The sequence below is a fragment of the Suricata suricatta genome, chromosome 8, assembly GCF_006229205.1.
Source record: "Suricata suricatta isolate VVHF042 chromosome 8, meerkat_22Aug2017_6uvM2_HiC, whole genome shotgun sequence".
Lineage (NCBI taxonomy): Eukaryota > Metazoa > Chordata > Mammalia > Carnivora > Herpestidae > Suricata > Suricata suricatta.
Genome location: NC_043707.1, coordinates 40,442,721 through 40,461,714, shown reverse-complemented (window position 1 = coordinate 40,461,714; position 18,994 = coordinate 40,442,721). Strand labels below are relative to the sequence as shown.

General features: G+C 38.4%; 1 protein-coding gene across 1 annotated transcript in view; it reads right to left on the bottom strand.

The window, feature by feature from the left end:
* The window catches only part of CTSS (cathepsin S), a 21,409-nt gene extending 4,171 nt beyond the window's left edge, over positions 1–17,238 (bottom strand). Inside the window, exons 1-7 of the mRNA XM_029946710.1 lie at positions 17,128–17,238; positions 16,061–16,187; positions 14,481–14,603; positions 13,489–13,638; positions 11,069–11,296; positions 9,669–9,834; positions 8,731–8,833 (exon numbers count right to left, since the gene is read on the bottom strand). Coding sequence (XP_029802570.1) covers positions 8,731–8,833; positions 9,669–9,834; positions 11,069–11,296; positions 13,489–13,638; positions 14,481–14,603; positions 16,061–16,186 — 896 coding nt within the window. The 5' untranslated portion in view covers position 16,187; positions 17,128–17,238. The remainder of the gene's footprint in view (positions 1–8,730; positions 8,834–9,668; positions 9,835–11,068; positions 11,297–13,488; positions 13,639–14,480; positions 14,604–16,060; positions 16,188–17,127) is intronic.
* Positions 17,239–18,994: the final 1,756 nt, after the last annotated feature.

Below are 18,994 nucleotides of genomic sequence, written 5' to 3'. Positions count from 1 at the left end.
GTTCATTCTCAGCATTCAATAGTCTCTCAAGTTCTGCATCCCTCTCTCTCCCCAACTCTCTCTCCCTCCTCCGCTCCCCCTGGTTCTCCATTAGGTCTCTCCTGTTTTCCTGCTAGACCTATGAGTGCAAACATATGGTTTCTGTCCTTCTCTGCCTGGCTTACTTCACTCAGCATGACACCCTCAAGGTCCATCCACTGTGTATATTCACGATGGAGTACTACATGGCAATGAGAGGGAATGGTTTTTCTTTTTAAAAAGTCCCGTGGCCTGGAAACCCCTTAGTCTTTGACAAAGTTAGATGGTTGGTCACCCTACCTTCTCTCTGCATATTATAGACTAGTAACTTGTTAGACATTCCTTCTAGAATGTATGCCAATTTCCTCTATAATAAACCTTCGTAGACTGTGCTAGACACTATTCTAGGTGTTAGGGTTATGGAGGTAAGTAAGATAAAGTCTTTTCAAAGTCTACACAGGAAACATACAATAGACAAAGAAATCAAGAATATGAAAAGATAGAAGTACTATAAATAAAAATAAAGCAGAGTTAGAAGATAGGGAATGTTGGGAATCAGGGCTACATTTTAGAAGGGGTGGTCAGGGAATGCTTCTCTGAGGAAATATTTGAGCAAAGTTCCAGTAAAGTGAAAGTACAAATGATGCAAAGATCTGGAAAAAGAGCTGGGAATAAGCTTGATGTGTGAGAGGTAACTTGCAAGTGTACCTTGAGAAAAGGCTGGAAAGAGGCTAGTGTCCTTGGAGCTGAGTGAGACAGGTGAAAGCAATGGTTGGGGAGACAGACTGAGGCCAGAAATTGTCATTTTTTTATAGTCACAGATTTTATTCTGAGTGTGAAGGAAAGCCATTAGAGGGTTTTGGGTAGGAGAATACCATAATCTGCTTGATGCTGGCTACTGTGTGGAGGATTGATTCTGGCAAACAAGCGGGGAAGTGACTACCAGGCAGGAGATGATTGCAGTAGATCAAGAACTGGATAGAAGGTGGCTTGAACTAGACTGCTAACAGCAGAGATATTGAGAAGTGGTAAGATTTGGGATAATTTAGTGATGATAGAAATGACAGAACTTGCAGATGGTTTAGGTGTGGGGTATCAAATGAAGAAAGAAATGATGGCGCCAATATTTTGACCTGGGGTAAATGCTGTTGGCATATACTGACGGGAAAAACTGGGGTAGCAGCAGGGAGTCAAGAGTTCTATTTTGGACATGGTTCATTAAAAAGGCCTGTAGATACTCAAGTGGAGAGGCAGATGGTAGGCTTTTGGACACAGAGTCTGGAGCTCAGGGAAGACGTTAGAACAGAAGATACAAAGTTGACAGTCATCAGGTATTGTTGATCATCTAAACAAGCATAAAGGGAGAAAACTGAGGCTTGGGGCATTCTAATATTTATAAAAGTGAGGAAGAATAAGACCTCAGGAGACTGAAAGTAAAGTAGAAAGAAAACCAAGGGAGTATGGTCCCCTGAAAGTCAAATAAAGTGTTTCAGAAAGTAGAGAGTAACCATATGTCAAATGTTAAGAGTGCAGGCAATGTTAGACCTGAAAACTGTTTAATGGGCAAGATGGAGGTGGTTGGTAAACTTGGACATGAGTGGTTTCAATGGAGTAGTGGCAGTACCTGTTCCACTTGAGTTATAAACCAATATGCACATTCTTAACCTCTTTAAGAAGAATCATGAGATTTTAACTTTTTCCTTATTTAACCCTTTTCCAGCCAGGAAGTACCTATGATGTTTAATGTAGAACATACACTCTAAGAGTCAGGACCTCTTGAAAGATAAGACAGTAGCTTAGTGAGAGAAAATGGAATATATTCTCTTTTCCAACTTGCATTTCACTAACTTCATCCACTTATGGATGAAAAGGAAGCATTAGGGTCTGGCGTCTATTGTCTAGAGGCCCATCTATTCTGCAACTGTTTATCTTAGAGAGTTTACCAGATATTCCTTAAAGACATTCTGGATGATTTATTAGTTTGGGAGGGTACGTGTGTGTATTTAAGGTTCTCATGAGTACATGGTTAAAATCTTTCATTTTTTCTCCCAAGTTAACACTATTCTATGCTGAATAACTTTGGGCCTCCATTACTCATTGATCTGTAATTTAGATTAAATTCCACCCTTAAAAAAAAAGCATAATTGGCATATAATATCCTGTTATTTTCAGGTGTACATCATAGGGTTTTACTATTTTTATTCATTACAAGTGATCCTCATGGCAAGTCTAGTTATCACCTGTCACCTTACAAAGTAATTACAGTATTATTGACCGTATTCTCTATCTTATACATTACATCCCCATGACCTATTTATTTTATAACTGAAAGTTTGTACCTCTCAAGCCCCTTTTACCAATTTTCCCCATTCACCTAAACCCTTTCCCCCTCTGTAACCAACAGTTTATTTCCTATATCTAAGAGTCTGTTTCTGTTTTGTTCTGTTTGTTTTATTTTTTAGATTCTACATGTAAGTGAAATCATACGGTGTTTATTTCTCTGACTTATTTCACTTAACATAATGCCCTCTAGGTTCATAGATGTTGTCATGAATGGTAAGATTTCATTCTTTTTTATGGCCAAGGAATATTCCAATATTCCGTTGGGATATATATACATATATCCCATCTTCCTTATACCTTTATCTATTGATGGACATTTAGGTTGCTCCCATATCTTCACTATTGTGAATAATGCAGTGAACTCCCTTTTTTTCTAAGGACAGTCTTGGCCCTCCTTGTTGAGAGTCTCTTAGACGGGGGTGGCTTTCACTCCTTCTTAGGCTCACTATGCTTTTCTAAGTAGACAGCAATTGTATTTAGCTTTCTAGATTTATGGATCTGCCCACAAGTGGCAACACAGACTATACAAATACTTCAGGATCTTATCAGATAGTATAACCTTAGAATTTTTATGGCTTTATGTGTAAGGGGATGTCCCTGAATATGTAGTTCACCATTCTTCACCTAGATGCCTTAAATTTGGTTTCTGGATTAAGGCAAACCATCAGAGGGTTGTACAATCAGGTATTTTGCATTATTTTTGCCCCCATAAAGTAACTTTTCTCAATTATGCTTTGGCATTAAATTATTTGTCTGTATTTTTAGATGTTGTGCAAGCATTCTATAAAACATAACTGTGTTTATGGTTGGTATGCTATTGAAGGCATAGTTATTTTTTAATAGAGATTCAAGGAAGGAATAATAATAGCAATAATAACTGTGATTTATCGGACACTTATTATGTGCCAGACACTATGTGCTAAGTGTTTTATAGACATTGTCCTGTTTAATCCTTATAAGACCTTGAGGCTATTATTCTCATTCTACAGATGAGGAAATGGAAGATTAAAGACATTAAATAACTACCTACGGTCATACAGATAGTAAATGGAACTAGGACTGTAACCAAGAGCTGTATGGCTTCAAAGTTACTGTTTTTACTCACTGTGCTACAGTGTATTATATAAAGAAGCTAAATATCTATATCCAGAAAGGGGGAAAAATCAGGAACATGGATCAATGTTTATACACCTGCCAGAAAGATTAAGTATAAACAAATGGAAGATACAAACAAAGAAGCCAAATAGAAGAAGACTCACATTCTTCTACTTGAAGTTAACCTGGCAACACTGGAAATGACACGTAATGTAACATTTTAAGATATAAATAAGAAAGTTTGATGACCTAAGAGGATTTTGTTTGAGTCAGCCTCTTGTGCAGTCTGGAATTTGTGTCCGTGTCCAGTCTCTCCTTGTTAGTACTCAGTGTCCATGATTGCTGTGCTCTCTCATAATTTAGTCTCTGTCTATCTCATTTCACTCTCTAACATGCACCTTATACTGCAATCTTCGTAACAGAACATTCAGTTCCCTTAACTCATCTACTTTCTCTCACTCTGAGGTTTTGCACATTTAGCTTCCTCTGCTTTCATTGTTCATGTGGCAGATTCCTTCTTGTCCTTCAAGACAAAGTCAAATAACCCAGCTAAAAAGCCCCAAGTCAAATAACCCAGCCAAAGGGCCTTCTGTGACCTCCCAGGCTAGGCCAAATACCCTTCTGTGTTTCTGCTGAAACCTGGTGTGTACCTTGACCTTAGTGTCTATCACAGTCTATTGCGATGGTCAGAACATGCACCCGTCTGTTTTCCTGACTCTATTGAACTATGTGTATCTTACATGGTGATAGAAAGGCTGTATTTTTCATCACCATATCTGCTTGTCACTCTGGCACTTGGTAGGTACTCAATATATGTTTGTTGAATCAAAGGATGAACAAAGATGCAAAAATGAGCAAGAAACTATTCTACCTTTAAGAAGTTTATTTTCTAGTGAATGGAGCATGCTTTACAGAAATAGCACAAGGCACAAAATAGTAAATACTATAATAGAATATATAGGCACTTCTAAAGCTTAGAAGTTAGAGAAACAGTTCTAAGTAAATTAATGGGGTATAGAGGAGGTAGCATTTCAGGTCAGTTTTGACGAATGAATAGGATTTTTAGTGATTTTTTTCATTTTAAAAGTAATAAGGCACATGATGTTAAAGACTTTTGAAAATACATAAAAGTAGACCAAAATAACCATTATTAACATTTGGTATCATTCCTTCTGGTTCCTTAGTATAACATGAATCAGAGAAATTGGGCATACTATTTTAAACTTAATATTTATATCATACATAAATTTTATGTTTATATGTATTTTTGATTTAAACATATATTCCAAGTATTTTATTGGGGTATTAATAACAGTCTAAATAAGTATAATTTCTTTTTTTAAATAATTTTTTTAATGTTTATATTCAAGAGAGAGCACAAATGGAAGAGCAGCAGAGACAGGGAGACACAGAATCCAAAGAAGGTTCCAGGCTCTGAGCTGTCAGCACAGAGCCCAACACAGGACTTGAACTCACAAACTGTGAGATTGTGACCTGAGCTGAAGTTGGACGCTTAACTAACTAAGCCCCCCAGGTGTCCCTAATATGATTTCCAATACATGGACTTGATTGTGTTATTACACTTAATAGTGTCCCTCTTGTTAGGTACTTTTGGTTGTTTACTGGCTTTAACTGTTAAAGAAAAAGAATGCTACAATCTACATAAATTGGATATGAGATTTTCCCCATAAGTAGGATTAATTTCTTCATATAGATTCCAAGAAATGAGAAAAAAATTGGACAAAGAATGTGAACATTTAAAAAGTTCTTGATTCATGTTATCAAATTGCTTTCAAGAAGGATTATAACAATTTATTCTTCTCCTGAAATGTATGAGAGTACTCATTTCATCATATGTAGGTTGGGTTTCTTTTGTTCTTTTTTAAATTTTATTTATTTATTTTGAGAGAGAGAGAGAGAAGAAGAGAGAGTGAGGGAAGGGCAGAGAGAGAGAATCCCAAACAGGCTCTGCACTGTCAGCGCAGAGCCCAATGTGGGGCTCAAACTCATGAATCTGTGAGATCATGACCTGAGCCAAAATAAAGAGTTGGAGGCCTACCCAACTGAGCCACCCAGGTGCCTCACACAGGTGGGATTTCTATGGGCAGCAGTGGACTATCAGGGCATTTCAGAAAGATGAAACAACATTAAGTAAAGACATAGAAATAGCCAAGTGTATGTAAACTTAGGGAGTGATGAGTAAGTAGTTCATTGTGGCCAGAGTGTAAATATGGGTACATGAGAACATAGTGGACGAAAAGTCTAGAAAGCTATGTTGGAAACTAGATAATGGAGAATCTTGAATGTCTGGCCAGGAATTTGGACATCAATATGAAGGACAAGGGTAAACTATTTAGAATTTTTGACCTTGCATTGCTTCTTAGCCTTTGGGTAAGATCAAGTGGAGAATTTTTTTACTGTGGGTTTACATGATCTAGATATATATATATTTAAGTTTATTTAGAGGGAGAAAGAGGGAATGCACACATTTACATGCAAGGGAGAGGGGCAAAGAGAGAGAATCCCAAGCAGGTTCCACACTGTCAGCTTGGAGCCCAGTGTGGGGCTCGAACTCACAAACTGCAAGGTCATGACCTGAGACGAAATCAAGAGTCGGACACTTAACCAACTAAACCACACAGGTGCCCTTACGTGATCTATATTTTAAGAAGATAACTTCCATGGCTGGGTGAGACTGGAATCTGAATTAGAGCCTGGATAGAAAAGAATATAAAGTACAATTCAAAGGCCACATGGACAGGGCTGTGTGGGTTGAGAGAGAGAAGGGAGAGCCCAAGATGATCCCTAGGCTTTGCTAACCTGAAGAGGGTGATGCATTGCTCAAAACAGGGATGGGTTTCCCTTGAGCTTATTCTAAAGTACTTTCCAGAGTTGGAGGATGGAAGGGGAGTTGAGATGGAAGGAGAGAGGGAATCTGATTTTAGACTTACTGTGTGTGTGTGTGTGTGTGTGTGTGTGTGTGTGTGAGAGAGAGAGAGAGAGAGAGAGAGACAGACAGACAGACAGAGACAGAAAGAGAGAGTCAGAAATTGTAAGTAGCAGTAGGGTAGGCAGGTGGGGAATTTGGACTTTCCGGCAGGGCTGTCAAATTGGAAGGCTGTTGCTAGAGAAGTCATTTTTAGAGATTGTGATCCTCTACATGAGGGCAATAACCTTGAAACTCAAGGAGCAGAAGAGTTTTCTCTGATACAGATAGAGCTAGAGTGTAAGGGACCAGTGGGAGGAAAGAAATGAGGCTAAAGCTGATATAGTGAAGTGAGTCAGGATAGTGCTATGTCATAGATGCCAAGGAAATACATGCAGTAGAATTTATAAAGCAGAGACATTTTTCATATTTCTGTGCCATTGCTTATACTTTTTTGGATGGTTGGGCAATTTATTTTCCTACTCCAACACATGACCAATTCCACTTATTTGAAAACTTAATTCAGGGGCGCCTGGGTGGCTCAGTCAGTTAGGTGTCCAGCTTCGGCTCCGGTCATGATCTTGCAATTCATGGGTTCAAGCCCTGCATCAGGCTCTGTGCTGACAGCTCAGAGCCTGGAGCCTGCTTCCGATTCTGTCTCTCCCTCTCTCTCTGACCCTCCCGTGCTCATGCTGTCTCTCTCTCTCTCAAAAATAAAACATTAAAAAATATTTTTGAAAACTTAATGCAATTAGTAGTGTCTTCTCTGTGAAACTTTTGGGCAGTTAGGCAGCCCCTCCTTTATGGTCCCATAGCCACTGAGACATATGTCATTATGCCATGATTTATTTGTCTTTATTGTTTTAAAAAGATATCTGATTCCCCATTGGACTCTTACGTGAACTCATTTGGGACAGGATGATTTCTCATTAAGTTTTGTATCTCCAGGGGCTAGATGATGCCCCTCACCTACAATGAGATGCCTAATAAATGCCTATTGAGTGAATAAGTGCTGAGAAGGGGTTTTGAGTTTAAATGCTAAAAGATATAAATGGTATTCAAGAAGAGCAGTTTCAATAGAGAAAGGAAGTTAAAGTATATATTGGAGGAAGTCAACAAGAAAGAGATGTAAGTGAAAATATTGCTTCACTTAAAAAAGTGATCACTCATCTAGGCTCCAGCTGATCAGTGCTGTGAATAGGTTATAAGTGAACCAAGATGTTATTTCCCTCGACTACTTTCCTAATAGGCCATACAAATCCTACCATCTTATATGTGTGCCATGTGCTGTGCTAAGGGCACCAGGATGAGCTAAATCCCTACCACAAAGGCACAGGCAGAATATTAATATTAGAGTGATAGATAGGTAACGTACAACTTAAATATAATCTTTAAAATACTCCAGCATGCATAAGACATTTTGGGAGCATAGAAAGACATTTTACCCAGCCTAAGGCTTTAGGGGGGAAATTCTGGTATAGGAAATGCCCACGCTGGTTTTGATGGAAAAGATAGAATAAACTGTTAGTTTTAAGCCCAGTTTGTCATATTTGAGACAAACCAATTTGGAAGCAATACAAAAGATTGATTTGAGAGTAAAGAAGTCCAGTTCTCAGGCTATAGGAATAGTCCAGGCAAGAGATATTTGACCCAAAGCCATAATTGAAGACACAGAGGGAACAGAAAAAAAGGACAGATATGCAGAAAAGTAGTTTGCCTTGTTGCTTGGTGAGATCTGGATGGACCTATGACAAATACATAATACCTAACTGGGTGGTTGTGCTGTGTGTTTGTTGCCATTTAGCGGGATGGGAAGTTCTGGGGAGGACTAAACGGTAGAGATGGTACTGAACTCCTTGGACGTACTGAGTTTGGAGAAACTAAGATACATGGAAGTGGATATGTCCAGATAAACAAGTCCGAAGTTCAGGGCAGAGGTCAGAGCTAGAGACAGAGATTTGAAAGCCATCAGTATGTAGGTAATAACTAAAATCATAAGAATGGAATGATGGTATCCAAGAAAAATGTAGAATAAGAAGAGTAATGAGCAAAAGGTGGAGTCCTAGAGGAAGGACCAATGCTTGCAGACTAAGCAGAGGAATAGAGATTTATCAAAGAGACTGAGAAGTATTATAGAGATAAATCATCAAAACAAAGTGTTGAAGCCAGAATAGGAAGTGAGGAAATGGGGGCACTGAGTAATTAATTTAGTTCATCATTTTATAAAAAGCCATAAATACTTTATCATTGTCATGATCATGATTGTCATTGTCGTACAAGAGAGCATTTGTTGAAGCTCCATCAAGTTCCTTACTTTAATTAAATATACATATGTGCAAATATATTACCTGTTTTTCACAAGCCAGTAGTCTTTCCCATTAAGATTACCATAGCCAACGACTAATACACCATGATTCACAGTCTGAGTACAAGCTGGCTCGTAGTAGACACCTAAGAATAAAATAGGGGTGGGGAAATGAGTGAGTGGTATGTGGCCGTGAAGGACATTTGAAAATGCTGTTGCTTTTAGGAGACTATTTTGGATCCATGGCAAGTTTAATTATAATTTTAGGAACATACACTCTCACAAAACTAAAGTTCATGATTCTTTGCCATCAATGCTACACTTGTCAGTTTTCTTGCCAAGTTTGGCATCAACCCAATCCAATCACAGTTCCCTCAGAAATCTTCTATAAATGGCTACCTTTTTCTAATGATTTTTAACATATAAAGAGCCAGTTACTATATTTTTTGTATATATTCCTAAATTGTTTGTCCCATACATTATTACCCTTTACTAGATGAAGTGATCTTTAAGGTGAGATGTGTATGTGTTTTAATAAGAGGGGATAGCCACTTGCTTTGTTTAATACAATGCTCTGCCATTGATGGCTGCTCCCCTTGTGTTCTGCTGTGCTGCCCCTGCAGTGCACAGTGGCTACGGAGGTTAGGGGCACAGGTTCTGAAGGGAGGTGGCATGGTTTCTAATCCTAGATGACCACTTTCAGACTGTATGACTTTAGGCAAGTTAACCGTCTAAGACTCGTTCATCTGTAAAATGGGTTTGTTGTGAGGATTAAATAAGATCCTGCATGGCAAGAATTGATCATAGCACTTGGCATGTAGTGTAAGTAAACTTTGATGAGTATTACTTTACTAATTAGAACTGGATATAAAACACATATATGAAATGGCAGAATCTGTTTAACCTAATCCCAACATTCAGAGGTGGGGTGATGGGGAAGGAGAATGTTCTTTCTTATAGTGCCAGAGCAGCGTATGTTACCACTTCTGTAGAGGAAGAAAGAGGAGTGGCTCGCATCTATAGCAACAGACACAGGTCCTTTATTGGCTACAGCTTCTTTCAAGTCCTCTTCACTGCCAAAGGGAAGTTCAGTGTACTTTGAACATGTGGCAGCTCGATTTTTTGAGTCATATCGGCACTTTCCATCCTGCAAAAAAAGAGTATAAATCAGATAAAGAAGGATACTTCAACTTCCTTTATAAATTGCCAACATCCTAAGTCTGGATTTCAAATATGCTTTCTTTCCTCATTTAGCCTTTCAAATATCTAAGTTTCCTTCCTCCTTTTAAAGAAAGAAAAATCAAATCTTTCAAACCCTAACAGTTCCATGTCTCACCACTGGCAGAGGAAATACATAACTATTCTATTGTTTTAAATTGTGAACATCTTCATGCCGGTAAAGTTGCCAAATAATGCCCCTCAGCCCTTTGGGTGGATTGTGGGGGCATACTGCATAAAGATCATAAACTCTATACTCGAACTTTAAAATCTTTTTGATGATATAATGCCTACAAGATGATCTACAGTTTAAATGATGGTCTATAAAGACCATATAATATGAAAACCACTTAGAGTGTTCATTTTAGTGGGAAAAGAGGGGTTACAAATTCACATATGTTGTGCATATAACTGTTTTTATTTTAATGCTTAATAGGAGAAAGAACTTGAAAGAAATAAACCAAAATAATGGTGGTTAAGGTATGAGCTTTTGGGATGATATTTTTTTATCTTTTCTAAATTTTCTGTAATATGGATATATTAACAAAGTATGTCATGAACCTGTGAGGAGAGAGAAGAGAGCATTAGCTCGCTGTTTCATAGGTAGAAGAATGATACGGTTGATGATCTGAGAATAAGGTTGAGCATGGGGAACCACAGGAAAAACCAGTTGAAATACCAGGCAAATGGACAGAAAAAATTCTAAGGTTTGCTGCAAATCCATTTTTTAAGCATGAACTCTACTTGCTTAAAAGTACTATGTAGGGCACCTGGGTGGCTCAGTCAGTTAAGTGTCCGACTTAGGCTCAGGTCATGATCTCGTGGTTCATGGGTTCAAGCCTCACGTCGGGCTCTGTGCTGACAGCTCAGAGTCTGGATGGAGCCTGCTTCAGATTCTGTGTCTCTGTCTCTCTCTGCCCCTTCCCCCTTCATGCTGTGTCTCTCCCTGTCTCAAAAATAAACATTAAAAAAAATTAAAAAAAAAAAAAGGACTGTGCCACTGATCAATTAAGAAGCCCATTGAATAAGGAGGAGAACTCTTGAAAGCTTAAGAATTCCTTATCAGAGTTTTCATACACTGCGTCTCAAGGTAAGTGTAGTTCAGTTAGTCAAGGGATAGCATACGGTCACAGGGCAGCTTAGAAAGTTTGCTTGTGACGCACCACGGCTTTGTAGGGATAGGAAGCGTCTGAATCGATGCCGTTGTTATCAATAATGTACTGGAAAGCCTCTGTCATGAAGCCACCATGGCAGCCTTTATTCCCATATTTTTCGGTCGAGCAGTCTACCAGGTTCTGTGCACTCAGAGACACCAGGTTGCCTGTTTTCAGCTTCAGCTGTGCCTCCAGAGCCCCCACAGCGCTGAAAGCCCAGCAAGCACCGCAAGAGCCCTGAAACAGAGACGAAGTCACAAAGGCAGTCAGAGCCAGTAAGGAGGACTTCTTCACACCAGTGTGTCTGCTCTGGCGGTTGTTACAGGAACAGCTCCCCGCACTACTCTTTCTTTGCTTCCTAGACATGGGCCTCGAGACTAAAGACTTGATTGACCTCTGAGCAAAGTCCAACGTTGAGAGAGATTTGCAAATGGTGGAGCTCAGAGTATAATCAAATGTGCTAAGAAACAGTACCTACTGAGCATGTGCCAGATCCCGGCTATCTTCACCTGTGCGTGAGGTAGATTAGGCAGCTACAGTACAGTGATTTTGAGAGCAGCTCAAATCTTCTCTTGACCTAAAATACCCTTTCTCCTTTCAAACGATGCCTGAAAGTATAAGGTTAAATGTTTTCAAACATTTTTAGCTTCATAATTTTTTGATCGAAGATACTTTACAGTTGGGGCACCTGGGTGGCTCAGTCGGTTGAGCGTCCAACTCTTGATTTTGACTTAGGTCATTCATGATCCCAGAGCTGTGTGATCAAGCCCCACTCTGTGCTGAGTGTGGAGCCTGCTTAAGATTTTCTCTCTCTTCCCCTCTCCTCCTTTCATGCTCTTGCTCTCTCTCTAAAATAATAATAATAATAATAATAATAATAATAATAATAATAAAAAAATTTAAAAAAGATATTTTACAAGGAAGTATAAACAAACAGAAAAATACAAAGCTTCTTTAGTTAAAAAAAAAGGTCCAGAGCCCTGTCCTAATTGTTCTCTTTCGTTTCTTACTTCATTTCACTTTGCTCTCCACCCAAAGGAAGCAAATTGAATTTGCTTTTGATTAAAGCAAAATCACCCATTTAAATGCAAACACCCAGGGAAAAGAGCTCATTAAGTTATTTATATAACATCTAAATGTGTAGTTTATTGAATTGTCCCAGACTTTTATTTTAGAGAAGCTCTAGTAAGAAACCCAAAACTAATTGTAAGAAAAATATCCAGGGAGAAAATAACAAGATATTAGCACCACCCACTTCTTTTATTTATTTATTTATTTATTTTGAGAGAGTGAGCAGGGAAGGAGCAGAGAGAGGGAGAAAGAGAGGATCTGAGGCGGGCTCTGTGATGACAGCAGAGAGCCCGATGTGGGGCTCCAGCACAAAATCCACATGAACCGTGAGATCATGACCTGGGCCAAAGCCAGATGCTTAAACAACGGAGCCACCCAGGCACCCAGCACCATTCACTTCTTAAGTTTTACTTTCTTTATTGGTTACCAGCTGGGGAAGCTGCTCAAAACACTCTGATTTCTCTCCCTTCCTCTAAGGTGATACATGGGTTTTACCCTTAGTTATTCCTAACTAATTTAGGATTTTGGCTGCCTTTAAAAAAACAAAACAAGCAAACTAAAGGAAATACAGAAACATAGGGACAAATTTATAAAACTCGGATTGTATTTCTTACTCTAACAATGTAAGCCTAAGTCATGAGTTAATATGACTAGTACAATTTATTGGCTACTCTCAGCTCTAGGTTTTTCCTCTCCTTCAACCCTCTCACACACAGTACTGTTTCTCAAGCAGTTGGCTTGGTGGAGGGTCCAGTGCAGCTGATGGGTAGAGAGCAGGAGCACTAAAAGTCTGTCTTAAAGACATATTTGCTCAGTTGACAGTCTTGTTTAACTTGGCTCTAAACATTGGTGTTTTAAGTCTAATATCAATTTAGATTTGTGGAAGTATGTTAACTTACTCTAAAAGATTGTGTGTAATCTTTAATTAGTCTTTAATGATTTCTAGAGTTAATAAAAAAACAAAAGAAATAGTAGCCCGTGAGTTTCAAATATTCCTCTAAAAATTTTGTTAAGGAAAGCAGTCACAGTAAGACTAACAAGGACTAAATGGAGAATTCAAATAAAGTGTGATATGTGGTCATCGTCCTCAAGGAACTTACAGTTGAGTTGGGAAGATGAGAATAAAAAAATAATTAGAAATAACAAGGGGGAGGGGGAGGGAAGGAGGGGTGATGGTCATGGAGGGGGCACTTGTGGGGAGAAGCACTGGGTATTATATGGAAACCAATTTGACAATAAACTATTAAAAAATAAAGAAATAACAAGGGAGATTCACTGCCAAATTCTGTAGCTGGCCTAAATATCGCTGGAAGAGAGAGCTCCTCCTGGGATGGGAGGCCTGGGATGACAGTACTCACCTGGTATTTCACTTCTGTAACACACCCCCTCTCTCTCCAGTCCACAGAATCAGGTAATTTCTGATTAGAGTTTGACTTGTGAGTGACATTTCTCTGCCATTGGCTGGGGACTCTCAGGCAACCCATCAAAGATATCACTTCTTCACTGGTCTACAAGGCAAATATATATATCTCCTTTCACTTATGACCTTTTCAATATTCTGATAATCCTAACAATATATTTGGCAATGGAGAAAAACTAGCGGTCATTGTGGCCAACATAGGTCCTGCTAACTATCTGATGGGCAAATTATCTGGATCTCTTTCACAATTTGTCCTAGCACCCAGTTAGGTATTGGGAAGACGAAGAATAAAGTGGCAAAAACTAGCAGTCACAGGGAGGCAGATTTTTGGTTTAAAGCAAGGCAGAATTTTATAAGAGGGCCGTCTAAAAAGTGGACTGAACTGTTTTCTTTGCGAGAAAGAATTACAAAGGAGATGCCTGCATTTGAGTAGATTTTTAATCTACCCAGGGTGTTCTCTTCCAAGAGGTACCACGATTTTAACTTTGGCCACAGTGGTAAAGTTTTGTAAGATAGAAAAAATCTAAAAACTAATGGAAGAGTGTTTATGATATTAAATACCCACATTCCCTCATTAAGAAAGCAGGTGGACCATATTATATTATCGATTTAGACTTACATAAATATGGTAACTTAACTCTAAAAGATTGTGAGTAATCTTTACGCAATGTTTTCTAGAATTAATTTTAAAAAGCAAAAGCAGCAGTAGCCTGTGAGTTTCAAATATTTCTCTGAAACATTTTTCAGGAAAATGGTCACAGTAGGACTAAACAAGGCATCTGCAAATTCTCATGTCTTTAAATTCTACTGTTTTCTAACTTTGTCCACATATAGATACATTCCCCTGCTGTTTACCTTTGAATTGCCTTTAGGGAGCTGGAAATCATGCTTACCCAGAGATGAAAGTGGGATTATTTGCAATTTACTTACCATGTCTCCCAGATGGTTCATGCCTAGATCATATGAATGCATTCCCATTGAATGTTCCAGATTGTGAAGCATCACTAATTTTAGATTCTTTTCCCAGATAAGACGCCGTGCTACTTCCTCATTCTAAAATATCAGGAAAACAAACATAGTTACAAGAATACCTTAAAGATATTGTTGTTTCAGTTCCAGACCACTGCAGTAAAGATCACAATAAAGTGAGTCAAATGAATTTTTTGGCTTCCCAGTGCATAGAAAAATCATGTTTAAACTATACTGTAGTCTATTAAGTGTCCAATAGCATTATGTTTTGAACTTTGAGATAAATTGTAAAGGTAGAATACTAATCAAAAGTCATTTTCAGCCCTTCAAAGGGACTAGGATCATTAAGAAGAGAGAGAGCATTCACTGAACCAGATAGAGGTGCTAACTGGACATCTAACTGTAGTTAACCTTGAAATTAGAGGCCTGGTTCTAAAGAGGATTGGATGAGGGTAAAATTCATCACTACTAAGAAAACAGAGTGTACATCCTATCAAAAGTGTCATTTTTATATGAAAATAATACATCAAATAAATAAATACATAATTCTTGCTTACAAATTCAGAAATCTATATATTTTAAAGATTCTATTTTTAATTTTTTTTATGCTTATTTAGTTTTGAAAGAGAGACAGAGCATGAGCAGGGGAGGGGCAGAGAGAGAGATTGCTGTCAGCACAGAGCCTGACATGTGGCTTGAACTCATGAGGTGTGAAATCATGACCTGAGCTGAAGTCAGACTCAACCAACTGAGCCACCAGGTGCTCCTTAAAGGTTCTACTCTTAAGTAATCTCTACCCAAAGTTAGGCTTGAACCCACACCCTGAGATCCGGAGTAGCATGCTCCACAGACTGAGCCAACCAGGTGCCCCCAAACTCAGGAATATTATAAGTTACAGGACTTAACTATTTGAAGCACTAGGGCTAAGGTCTTAAAAATCAATAAGTATGTTTTGAAATAAAAACAACAGTACAAAGTGGGAAGTGAGAGTCAAAAACATCTGGTAGTGCTTCTGAGCACCAGGGACTGAAATAAGGTCGTTTTGTCCCTGAACATGTATTCTATTCCCCTTGACCTGGAACCTTCATGGCAGTTCTGACTGTTTGCTCCCTGGCTTCTATGAATTCTCAGCTCACATGTCACCTTCTATGAGAGTGCTCCCCTGAGCATTCTGTCACATACAGAGAATAGTCACTCCCGACCTGTCACAGCTGTGTCCCAGAGCCCTTCAGCTCTAGGTCTCAGCAGACTCCACCCCATGCCTCACTTTACTTTTCTCTACTGCCCTCATCACCACCTAGCGTACCATATCTGCATATTTCTTTACTTAGTTCCTGTCTCTCCTACTAGGATACGAGCTGCACAAAAACAGGAACTTTATTTTGTTTCCTGCTATATCTCTAGTTCCAAGAATAGTATCTGCCAAGAAATGAGTGCGTAAGCATTTATGGAAAACACTGCTGGTAAGGATGTAGTTTTGAGGGGGAGAAGGCATTGGCTTCTCAAGTCAAAGCAAATTGCTCATTGATGGTCCCGCCTACTTTTTCCTTGTATTGTTTGCCGTAGGTTTTCTTCCAGAGATTCCAGTGATGGTCCAGAGTGGGATCTTTATGTGCTGACGCCGTTGCATAGGAGCACACCAGGAGCACCCAAGCCAGCCGTTTCATTCTGTTACAGGAAAGGTAACATAAATAAGAGAAGTAGTTATTAGCTGCATATGTTGTGACCATATTTTTCCATTAAAAAATAGCAATGTAAAGCCTGTCAAAGGAATAATACGAATCAGAATTATATAGGAAACTTTCTGGGATATATTGTCACAGGAATTTATGATTTATGATAAGAATACTCACTTCCAATACTTAGAAGCACTTTATAAAAGTGATTTTCAGAAGTCTCCTGATACCTGGTATACCAAACATTCATCCAAGGTAGGAGGAATGGGGGCTGGGGGGCGGTGGAGAGCGGGGACTTTTACAAGATTTGCCAACAAATCCAATCAAGGGAAATCTTCCCTGGACCCCATCATCCTTAAGAGGAGGGAACACCTTTGAAAAATCAGTTTATCTTCATAACTTTTGGATATGTGTGCTCTTCTCGTCTATTTAAATATCCACCACATTTAGAGGTAGTTGAAAGACAACTCTCATGTATTGCTTTCAAATCCTAGAGTCATTTTATGTTTTTAACCATTTTTTCCAACAATCAAAATATATACTTCAAAGGAAGCACTTTACTTTTGAAAACACCACTTCTATATTTAATACAAAAAGACTTTAGCAGAAATTCAGTGACTACCTCCTTCAAACTGGATTATACTTTCTTTTCTGTTTCTAATTCAAAACAACTGGAATTGTAACTATGTAACTCTTCAAATTATATTCCACAGAAAGCTATGTTTCAGCCTCAGGTTTTGATGTGCAAGCAGACATTAACTTTTCAAAAAAAGATTCTTTTCAATCAGAAAAAGAAGAGGCAAGTTGAGTGGCACGATTTTTCAGTTTACTTCCTGAAACCAAAGATTTAAACCCTGGCACACACAGCAAGCTACAGACATAAACGGAGGGTTGAAAGATCAAATGGGAGAAAAATAACAGATAGTACGTACATGATGGACCACCCAGGTGCTCCAGCACTAAGAATGCTGGAAGGCGGGCCCTCTCCGAAGATTTTAAGGCAGCAAAGAGACTTCGGTTAGATTGACTGTAAAAAGAAATCAGACCTATCACATGAGGTATCCACAATGAGGAAGTGGACTTTCATTTCAGTTTCGCTTAAAATCTAACCAGATCAGCTCTCTCTGGCCCTCATCGTACGGATTGGAGACACAGTGGGCACAGTACGCTGCCTCCCAGGGCCCCCGGGAGAGCAGGTCAGAACAAACTCAGCAGAATAGGAGCAGTGCAAGTTTACCCTTTACTCCCTCATCATCTTGATAATTCACTTTACCTCAGGACACCACTTTTCTCGTGGAAAAACTTGGTTACGAAGAGCTGAGGCCCCCACTTCCTCCAGGATTTCCTAGGAAAACCCACGACTGTCCGCGACCACTGTTGTCTAATTCTAACTCCGCTGTTCCTTGGCTCATCAATTCAAAGTGTCTTTACTGATAGTAATATAAGATAGTATATTTATGGAAAAAGATACTTTACTGATAGTAATATAAGTTAGTATATTTATGGAAAAAGATACTTTATTGATAGTAATATATGTTAGTATATTTATGGAAAAAAGATACACCTAGGTATGTCTTACTGCTAGAGTGGACAGAAGCAGGGGCAAGGTGAACTTGCATTTTTTATAATTTGCATATTCATAATTACTAATGAGGTTGAGTATCTTTTCACACATTTATTGACCATTGGAATTTTCTGTGAAATGACTGTTCATATCTTTTGTTCATTTTGCCATTGTATTGTTGCTTTTTCTTAGTGTCTTGCTGTTATATACATACATGCATACATATACATGTGTGTATTCTGGCTACTAATTTTTGACTAATCTTCATGATATATACGAAAAACATCTTATGTCTTTCACAGACATAAGGTGTCTGGCTTATATTGACTTTTTCTCTATGAAATTTTATGATGTTGGTACAGAAAAATTTATTCACTTTTACCTTATGATATATGCGTTTTTTTGTCTTAAAAATTGTTTTTTTACATTTATTTATTTTGAGAGACACAGAGAAACAGAGCACAAGTGGGGGAGGGGCAGAGAGAGAGGGAGACACAGAACCTGCAGCAGGCTCCAGGCTCTGAGCTATCAGCACATGGTCTGATATGGGGCTCGAACTCACAAACCATGAGATCATGACACAACCGACAGAGCCATCCAGGCGCCCCCGTTTTGTCTTATTTAAGAAAAATTTTTTCATTCCAATGTAAAAAAAGATACACTTATTTAGTTTCATAGTTTTAGAATGTGTATTTTTTCATTTTTATAGTTGTTTCCAGGTTTTTTATTTCATCTGGAATTTAGTTTTGTTTAAATGGTGTCAAATAGGGAGCTTATTTTATTTGTTTTCCCATTGCGATGGGAAACCTCTATCATAAATCAAATTCCCATATATACATAATCAGTTTCTGAGCTCACTTATCTATTCTTTTTTCTATCGCTCCTTCGATACCACAGAGTTTTGATTAAAATAGCTTTGTACATCTCTTCATGTCTCGTAGAACAAGTCACCCCTCCACTCTTATGTTGGTTTTTCGTTTTCAAAGTTGTCTTAGTATTTAGTGCATGTTAACTTTTCCAGATGAATTTTCCATATGATTCAGTATATCAAGTTTTCTGAAAAATTCTGTCAGAGTTTTTATTTGAATTGCTATATTTATATTTATATTGAATTGCTGTATATATAATTACAGGTGTATCTATATAAATTTGGGGAAACTCAATGTCATAACGTTGAATCTTCTCTTCTGTAGTAGACATTTTCAGGCTTATGGTCATTTAACCTTAAAATAATT